The sequence below is a fragment of the Sinocyclocheilus anshuiensis genome, unplaced genomic scaffold, assembly GCF_001515605.1.
Source record: "Sinocyclocheilus anshuiensis isolate Anshui unplaced genomic scaffold, SAMN03320099.WGS_v1.1 scaffold44, whole genome shotgun sequence".
Classification (NCBI taxonomy): domain Eukaryota; kingdom Metazoa; phylum Chordata; class Actinopteri; order Cypriniformes; family Cyprinidae; genus Sinocyclocheilus; species Sinocyclocheilus anshuiensis.
Window position 1 is genome coordinate 486,236 of NW_015555746.1, and position 10,246 is coordinate 496,481.

At 36.2% G+C, this 10,246-nt stretch overlaps 1 protein-coding gene across 4 annotated transcripts in view; it reads right to left on the reverse strand.

Annotated features, from left to right (window-relative positions):
• LOC107673496 (calcium-dependent secretion activator 1-like) overlaps window positions 1–10,246 on the reverse strand; it is an 86,396-nt gene that overhangs the window by 54,484 nt on the left and 21,666 nt on the right. For all 4 annotated transcript variants that reach the window (XM_016467095.1, XM_016467092.1, XM_016467093.1 and 1 more), the window contains exons 2-3: window positions 8,415–8,528; window positions 4,376–4,708 (exon numbers count right to left, since the gene is read on the reverse strand). In XM_016467095.1, coding sequence (XP_016322581.1) covers window positions 4,376–4,708; window positions 8,415–8,528 — 447 coding nt within the window. The remainder of the gene's footprint in view (window positions 1–4,375; window positions 4,709–8,414; window positions 8,529–10,246) is intronic.

A 10,246-nucleotide genomic window follows, 5' to 3' on the forward strand; every position in this document is an offset into this window, starting at 1 on the left:
CTTTTCATACGGATGTACCTTTTGGCTTAATACCTTTTAAAGTTGCTGTCCTAAGGTGATGTGTGTATTTTATTCAATGTTAAAAAACATTCTCGTAAACTGTGAAGTAGGGCTGTGCAAAAAATCGAATGCGATTTTCATGCACATCTCGTCAGTAAAGCCGCTCCTGTGATTAGAAGTAAATCTCCAGCACGTGCGTTCAGATGGAGCGGCATTTACTACACAGAGCCGTAGTTCACTGACAAGCTACACAAAATCTTTTTTTGTGTAGCTTGCCGATTTTTTGCACAGCCCTACTGTGAAGAGACACATTCACAATAACTTCCTGTATGCCTAAAGAATGCTGTGAAAACTTCAGAACAAGCCATTTTACTATTCTGTTTGAATACAGGGACACATGCTAATTTTTCTTGATTACTCTCTTCGTCCCCAAATGACAGAAAATTCTGTACTTCTAGACAAACATCATAACTGTGCCAGCACTGAAGTTTCTGTAAGGCAGGGGAATTTGATTTATTATAAACTCAAGGACAATAAAACCAAAGCACGTCCTTCACTTGAGAAGAACAAATTATTTTAGATCTAAAAATATTATGTTGTTTGAAGTAGTCAAGAGGGACATTTGCCTTACTTAGATCTCGTTACAATGGGGATCTTACCATAACATTACACTGCGAACACTAAGGGGATGTTAACATGACGTGTGTATTTGCATTCAAAGTAGATTGAGTGCAACAGCTTGGAACAGAACGCAAAGGGTCTTGGATATGCACAACGAGGAGCATTGCAACAGCCAAGACATCATTCTAATGCATAAACTAACAATGCTAGGAATGCTAGATCACAACCTGCTTGAATTACTCTTCCATTTCAAGGCAAAACTAATAAAATACAATCCCTAGTTTGTACATACAAGTCTCTGTTCACCCAAAATAATTTATATAACCAAAATGCTGTATCTACTGAGTCAAACAGCTCCTCCCCAGGGGAAGTTTCCCACCTACCTGGCAAGCCTGGTACAACAGCTGGTGCTCAAATTTCTTGATCCCCAGGATCTGCTGGAACATCTCGTAGAGCTGGTCTTTGCTCAGGATGAGCTCGGAAGCAGCGCTGGCTGTCATGCGCTGCTGTGCCTTGCGTGGGTCCTCGTCTCCACGGTAGATGGTGTCAAACTTAGCCATCCAGGAGCTCAGCACAGTCTCCTTGCTCAGACCATCGATCTCTGGCAGGCTCCGGACACGTTTCTCGATATGGCGCTTGAACACCTCGCGACAGTCCAGAGCAGATAAACCTCCTGTTTGGACCATCTTAGCAACACGATCGCTCTTCAGAAAAACCTGCAGTTCACACAGACAAGGGGGAGGCAAAAAATAATTCAAAACATATTCATAATTGGAGTTTTGTGATTCTTAGTCAAGTGCATGTGCTATATGCTATCTAAACACTGACTTAACTGACCTTTAAATATACAAATGTAGTTTCATTGAATAAAATTAAATAAATATATTTATTTCATATTATGGTCCCACTTTATATTAGGTAGCCTTAACTACTGTGTACTTACATTTAAATTAATAGTTTGGTACAATGCACTTATTGTGTAAATACATGTTTTTACATTGTACTTATATTTTAAAAATACCTGCATGTAATTACATCTGTAATTAATTTCTGTGACTGCATTTATAATTACACTTGTTGACCCACCCCTTATACATTAACCCACCCTTAAACCTACCCATACCACCAAACTTGTCCCTAACCTTACCCATATCCCACCTTAATAGCAGCAAAAGTGTTTTGCAATACAATATGAACACAATAACTACATTGTGCTTATTTTTTGACACAAGTACATAGTAGTTAAGGCCACCTAATATAAAGTGGGACCAATATTATTCTTTGAGTATAATACTATATTAATCTAACTGAATAATTAAAGGCTACTGGCAATTTTTGTTAAAAAAGTGATATGTCCCGTTCAATCTTCCTGTTTCTATGGGACTATAATTAACATAAGACAAAAAACTAAAACAGTAATATTGTGAAATATTATATAACTGTTTCTATTTTTATATATTTTTTAATGTAATTTATTCCTGTGATAGCAAAGCTGAATTTTCAGCAGCCAGTCTTTGCAGAATTCATATTGTCGAAAACCATCATCCTGCTTAATATTTTTGCGTACATCGTACGTTTTGAGGATTCTTTGATGAATAGAATGTTCAAAAGTACAACATTTATCTGAAACATAATTTTTTTCAGTGCTTACTGTCACTTATGATCAACTTAATGCATCCTTGCTGAATAAAGCATTAATTTCTTTCTCCAATAAATAAATAAATAAATCTGTCCCCAAACTTTTGAAGAATATATATTTGTCCCAAAAATACTCATCAAAATGCCAGCAGTAGCTTGACAGCCCCTGGTCATTATTGACTTTCATTATACAGGGAACAGCAGCATAAACTTCTCCTTTTCATTCCCCAGAAGAAAGAAAATCACACAGGATTGAAAACGCACACAAGTCTGAGTAAACAATGACAGAACTTTCAACTATTTCTGTAAGTGCATGTACCATCTGCATTTGACGATATAAAAAAGTGCCTATGAAACTGGCAGAAAATCAGAGGCAAAACATTGTTTGTTTGTCACGGAAACAGTGCTTGCAGGTATACTTGTCACACAGAAATGGTGAAAAATGCTGGTTGTGGGCTTATGTGTCAGCAGATGCAGCAATTTTGCCCCTGCCAGCACTGGGATGTTTTGACTACACTGACATGAATGCTGCCAGGACTGAGGAGATTTTATGCTGAACTTCCCTCCTACTTGTTCCGCTCCCCTCGCTTGCTGTTTGTCCATCCATCGAAAAGACATGCTTACCAGTTGATATATTAATGATTTCTTACCGTCACGTTTCGCTGAAGGCATTTTTCAGTTGTTATAGATCCCTTAAGTGCTTTCAGCGAATGCCTATTTGGCCATATTTACAAACTGAGGATTTTTAATTAGGATAAGAAAATAAACTTAGTCTCCAAGTAAATGCTCTGTAGCATCCCATCTGAGCAATATAAGATCCATTAAGAACAAAATGGACTAACTTTGGACTAATGGACTTTTCTGTCACTTTAGCTGTGTTTTTTGGCTTTCTGAGTGACAAACATTGGGAGACAGTATGCTAATTCCCCACCCTGAAGCCTGAGCTAGCAGGAAAAGTGGAAAAGGAAAAGTGGGTTAGCAATCTTCAAAGCACATTTGAAAGACTGAGATTTAATGGCGGAGGCTCAGATGAGATCTCTCTCTCAATATAGCTGAGGAAAAAGAGCTAAAATATGAAGACTATAAGCGTCTGCAATTTTTTAAGCCCAGTGCTTTTCATACGGATGTACCTTTTGGCTTAATACCTTTTAAAGTTGCTGTCCTAAGGTGATGTGTGTATTTTATTCAATGTTAAAAAACATTCTCGTAAACTGTGAAGTAGGGCTGTGCAAAAAATCGAATGCGATTTTCATGCACATCTCGTCAGTAAAGCCGCTCCTGTGATTAGAAGTAAATCTCCAGCACGTGCGTTCAGATGGAGCGGCATTTACTACACAGAGCCGTAGTTCACTGACAAGCTACACAAAATCTTTTTTTGTGTAGCTTGCCGATTTTTTGCACAGCCCTACTGTGAAGAGACACATTCACAATAACTTCCTGTATGCCTAAAGAATGCTGTGAAAACTTCAGAACAAGCCATTTTACTATTCTGTTTGAATACAGGGACACATGCTAATTTTTCTTGATTACTCTCTTCGTCCCCAAATGACAGAAAATTCTGTACTTCTAGACAAACATCATAACTGTGCCAGCACTGAAGTTTCTGTAAGGCAGGGGAATTTGATTTATTATAAACTCAAGGACAATAAAACCAAAGCACGTCCTTCACTTGAGAAGAACAAATTATTTTAGATCTAAAAATATTATGTTGTTTGAAGTAGTCAAGAGGGACATTTGCCTTACTTAGATCTCGTTACAATGGGGATCTTACCATAACATTACACTGCGAACACTAAGGGGATGTTAACATGACGTGTGTATTTGCATTCAAAGTAGATTGAGTGCAACAGCTTGGAACAGAACGCAAAGGGTCTTGGATATGCACAACGAGGAGCATTGCAACAGCCAAGACATCATTCTAATGCATAAACTAACAATGCTAGGAATGCTAGATCACAACCTGCTTGAATTACTCTTCCATTTCAAGGCAAAACTAATAAAATACAATCCCTAGTTTGTACATACAAGTCTCTGTTCACCCAAAATAATTTATATAACCAAAATGCTGTATCTACTGAGTCAAACAGCTCCTCCCCAGGGGAAGTTTCCCACCTACCTGGCAAGCCTGGTACAACAGCTGGTGCTCAAATTTCTTGATCCCCAGGATCTGCTGGAACATCTCGTAGAGCTGGTCTTTGCTCAGGATGAGCTCGGAAGCGGCGCTGGCTGTCATGCGCTGCTGTGCCTTGCGTGGGTCCTCGTCTCCACGGTAGATGGTGTCAAACTTAGCCATCCAGGAGCTCAGCACAGTCTCCTTGCTCAGACCATCGATCTCTGGCAGGCTCCGGACACGTTTCTCGATATGGCGCTTGAACACCTCGCGACAGTCCAGAGCAGATAAACCTCCTGTTTGGACCATCTTAGCAACACGATCGCTCTTCAGAAAAACCTGCAGTTCACACAGACAAGGGGGAGGCAAAAAATAATTCAAAACATATTCATAATTGGAGTTTTGTGATTCTTAGTCAAGTGCATGTGCTATATGCTATCTAAACACTGACTTAACTGACCTTTAAATATACAAATGTAGTTTCATTGAATAAAATTAAATAAATATATTTATTTCATATTATGGTCCCACTTTATATTAGGTAGCCTTAACTACTGTGTACTTACATTTAAATTAATAGTTTGGTACAATGCACTTATTGTGTAAATACATGTTTTTACATTGTACTTATATTTTAAAAATACCTGCATGTAATTACATCTGTAATTAATTTCTGTGACTGCATTTATAATTACACTTGTTGACCCACCCCTTATACATTAACCCACCCTTAAACCTACCCATACCACCAAACTTGTCCCTAACCTTACCCATATCCCACCTTAATAGCAGCAAAAGTGTTTTGCAATACAATATGAACACAATAACTACATTGTGCTTATTTTTTGACACAAGTACATAGTAGTTAAGGCCACCTAATATAAAGTGGGACCAATATTATTCTTTGAGTATAATACTATATTAATCTAACTGAATAATTAAAGGCTACTGGCAATTTTTGTTAAAAAAGTGATATGTCCCGTTCAATCTTCCTGTTTCTATGGGACTATAATTAACATAAGACAAAAAACTGCACTTGCCAAGTCATTTCATTGGGCCTTTAAAGGTGAGGTGGTGATAAAACCAGGAATACAGATGTGCCCTTCAAAAAGTTTAACTTGGGTAACTTGAAAACATTCACTGTGTTTTCAATCACTCCAATCTGCTAGAGGAAATTATGCCTCAGTGCTCCTTTAATATTCTATGCTGTGATAGATACAACATCAACTACAGTGATATACTGCAGTAATATAACCAATGCCATTAAAGCCATGGAAAGCAATGGTAACTGTAAAATTTCACAGCTTTGAAATGATGGGATCAGTGTGGGCAAAAACGTTGCAGTCCTATGGGCTCTCGCTCTGAATTATTCAGAAGATATTTTCTAATTCAAACCGGAATAATGGGAGAGAACATTCGTGATTTTATTCTTTAGTCCAACTGAAATGACTATTGAGTTCCAACTGCCTCCTCTTTTCCTATAAGCAATGTTTCAAATCTGGTTTTACAGAGGTGTGAGTAAAACATGATTTATGTTTTTCTCAACAATTGGAGTGCTTGGCAGCTGCTTTTCTTCATTCCTTTTAAAAGCCCTTCTATCGTTCTCCATTCAAGAAGACAAATAGAGCTTTAAATTGCTGTCTGGTCCCAATCCAGACTGTAGTTTACTATGAGCTTCTCTTTTTGTGGCCTGCTATGACAAACTGATTTGGAAATTTACAATTCTGCAAACAAGCCCTGCAAAGGCTTTTCTAGTTGGATCATTATGGAAACCTGAGGGGAAAAAAATTGAGCTTGTTTCATAGAAGTATTGCTATAGTCTATAGTCTATAGTTTGTAAAAATAGGGCACAATGTACTGTGTTAATATGAATTTTCCATATTTATTTTCACAGGTGGTTTACCTGTATTACACATATTGTGTTTTTGGGTTAAAGGAAATGTCCTGGCATAAGATTAACAGTCTTTTCTGTTTTTCTACAGATTTTATGAAGTGTAGCAGTTCACAATTTGCCCATTTCATAACTAATTGCCTGTTATATCTGCAAGTTGTAGGCACTATGGAAGACATACATTTCCATTTACTGTATATGCTTAGCTATTAATTCTTGCATATGTCTACACACTAGCACTCATACTGTATACAACACTCATGAGAATCTTGTAATTGCTACTGGCTACAAGAAATCATTATTTATATCTTTGGCAATTAAACACAATGCACATGTATTAATGATTTCATATGTGAGGCAGCCTAAAGTATTTTAATAACCACTTTCAGCCATATTGCGCAAGTAAATTAGCATGCACAGAGGCCCAAACCACAGCAACAGGACCACAATATTTGAATCCACTAGAATAGCAATCTCTTCACAGAGCATGTGTAAACACTTGTGTTTTAGCTAAGGAGAGCCGTCCCCGAAGGGCTATTTAGACTCTCATCTCTATGGTAATTCACTTACAAAGTCGTGTCATCATCTAAATATTTTCTCTAATCTGCAGTGCGGTAACTACAACTGGCTATGTAACATTTCAACACACACGGTACAATAATCAACGGGTCATTGTTTTTTGCCATGATTAGCCCGAGCTAATCGCCTGAAGGCGAGGTTAACATGTCACAACCTTACATGGACAGAGACACCAAACTCATTTTAATTAATTCAGTGCACTATTCTTTAGAGGACAATGTGGTGAATTCACAGAAAAATGTTAATAGTAAAGCACCTAGATTATTTTTAGCTGCTTATTCTACTTAAATGTCCTTTATCTAATACTTTTATTGTTAGTGGTTAAACTTGAATAGCAGTGAATGGGAGAGTACCACAAATATATTTTTTGCATGCCCAGTTGCTCAAATTGCAAAAGAAAAACTCCACGATAGTGTTTTCATGACTTTCAATAAAAGGAAAAAAATTGAGAGACTGATAACGGCAGTCAGAAGAGAGAACGATGTCAAATTTACCGTCCCTCCCATAGACACTGCATTAGAATCACCCTCGCATTAGCGTTAACTGTTTTTTTGTAATTTGATGCAAAGGTGATATAATACAAAGAAATTATATATAAATGTAGACACATTTTTTAAAAATTACAAATATGAAAAACTTTCGAGGATTTGCGATGCTGATGACCATTAAACGCGTCATCACAGTCTTGTGAAAAGGGTCCATAGTATGTCCAGTAAACATCACAAAAAAGGGGAGTGGCCTGCACTTTTTTATCGGAAAACTTCACAATTAAACATGCTCTCAAGTTGTGTAATTTGAATATTTTAATACACTACTATTCAAATGTTTGGGGTGAGTAAGATTTTCTTTTTATGTTTTTGTTTCTTATGCTCACCAAGGCTGTATTTATTCGATTTAAAAATGCAGTAAAAACAGCAATATTATGAAATATTATTAGTTAAAATAACTGCTTTCTAATTTAATATATTTTAAAATGTAATTTAATCCATTGAAGGTAAAGCTGAATTTTCAGCAGCCATTACTCCAGTCTTTAGTGTCACATGATCCTTCAGAAATCATTCTAATATAATGATTTAGTGATAAAAAAAATCGTATTATTATCAATGTTGAAAACAGGTGTGCTGCTCAGTAATGTTATTGGAACCAATAACTTTTTTTTCAGGTTTCTTTAATGAACAAAGTTCAAAAGAATAATTTTTTAGATGTATTTACTGTCACCTTTTAATTTAATGTATCCTAGTCAAATGAAAGTATTCATTTCTTACAAAATTACTGCCCATTCACTTTTTAATGGTAGTGCACAAATCATTATAATGGTTGTTAAATTTAAAGTTTAACAACATTCCTCTTTGACCAATAAGGAAACCACTACATTCTTTTATCTTTGGTCAAATATCCAACCAAAATAGGCTGATAAGTCTGAGGCGCACCAGGTTTGAGGCTAAAGTGATGCCTAAAAAGTTTAAGAGTAGATGTTAAAAAAGGCTGAGCAACCAATAATGTCATGAAGTGATTACTTGAGCAATAAATGGGGCAGTTTCCGCCATTCATTCTACTGTTGCAATGATACTTCACCTCAAAATAGCTCTGAACTGCATTGATGAAGGCTTCATCTGCCACAATCTGTGTGTCTCCTTTGAGAAAAGACTCGAAGCGGTCCTTAGTGGTCTGCAGCTGCTGCTTGGTGATCTACAAGGAGAAATGAAAAAATAAAACAATGTCAAAATTCAGATAATTTATGATTGCAAAAACCCCAACAATATTTCATAAGACCAGTGCATTTGTTTGTAGTTATTATAGATAATGCAATATAAAAATTGTTAGCTTTTTAATCAGTGACTCAATCTAAAATGGTCTCAGTTGAATTTGTTATTAGATTTTACACACTTAGATATGGATCCAATTCTATTACGGTTCAGGACTAAAGTAAATGATGTTACCACAAAAGGGTTAAGAGATTTTTCAGAAACAAATGACAAAGTTAAGTGGGTTTCTTTTTTTAGCAGGAGACATTTCATACATCCTTGTTTTTCCCGAAACACTCCCACAAGAACATAGTCTCTTCTCAAGTCTACACTTAAAAATATGCTTTCTCCTTTAAGCTAAAAAAAAAAAAGAATCACCCACCTTCTAACTCAATCACACACATTCTCTCTATTCTCACAGCCAGATATCTCTAGCTACATCTCTCTCACACTCATTCTCTCACTTGCACGCTCTAATTTTAACTTTCCCTTTGCAGAAACTGTGTACCTAAATCCTTCATATATTTTATATATGTTGATTTTTCATGCATAATACATCTTATTTCACCGCAAGCCTACAAACGCTTCTACTTCCTTCTCTCTCTCTCTCTCTCTCTCTCTCTCTCTCTCCTAATGTGATTCATCACTCTCCCTGAATGTCATCAGGGCACAAGATGACAGAGTGACGAACGAGTAAGCAACAGAACGAGAGAAGTGTTGTGAAGGAGAAAAAGAGCAGACCAAACAGTATCCTCCTCCTCCTCCTCACATAAAGCAAAAGAGTGAAGCACTGATAGTTACAGTGCCACTGTGTTTTATGACAGTGGATATCAACTGGTTTTGCATCAGGGCCCAGATTTTACAGTGGACATAATGTTGCACTCCAACACGATGAATTGTTTATCATATAAATAAAAAGCCGGAAAAAAAAGATCACTCAGTCAAAAATGAAAAGTCATGTTTTTTTATTTGCATAGTTATATTTATTAATATATAACTTTATATATTTTAAAATTATATTTTTTAATGTTGGGAGGAGCTTGAAAATTCACTATGAACTGATATTAATATACATTATTATATTATCACTTACATCAAAAGAGCTGTGTTAAGATTTTTATTTATGGTTTTACTTTCATGTTCCACTAAAAACATAAAAGCAAATGTGTTTGAAACAATATAAGGGTGAGTAAATAATGACAGAATTTGAATTTTAAATGAACTATCCCTTTAACATTACTATGAACTGCACAACAATACGCAAAATTACAACACGACAGGTTGAATAGGAAAATTGTCAATTCTGTAAACGCATAAACAGCAGTGTGTGATTTATCAGCCTAACACGTGGAGCAAACGCTGGGCCAAATATTGTATTAGGCTGCTGAATACGAGAAGTGTGCATAAACATATCAATGTGATTTCAGTGCAATTACCAACAAAAGCAATAACTCAAAGCACAAAACACATTGTGGTCAGAACAAACCATCCCAACTGAACCAGTATTTAAAGGGATAGTTCACACAAAAATGAAAATTTGATGTTTATCTGCTTACCTCCAGGGCATCCAAGATGTAGGTGACTTTGTTTCTTCAGTAGAACACAAACGAAGATTTTTAACTCAAAACGTTGCAGTCTGTCAGTCTTATAATGGAAGTGAAT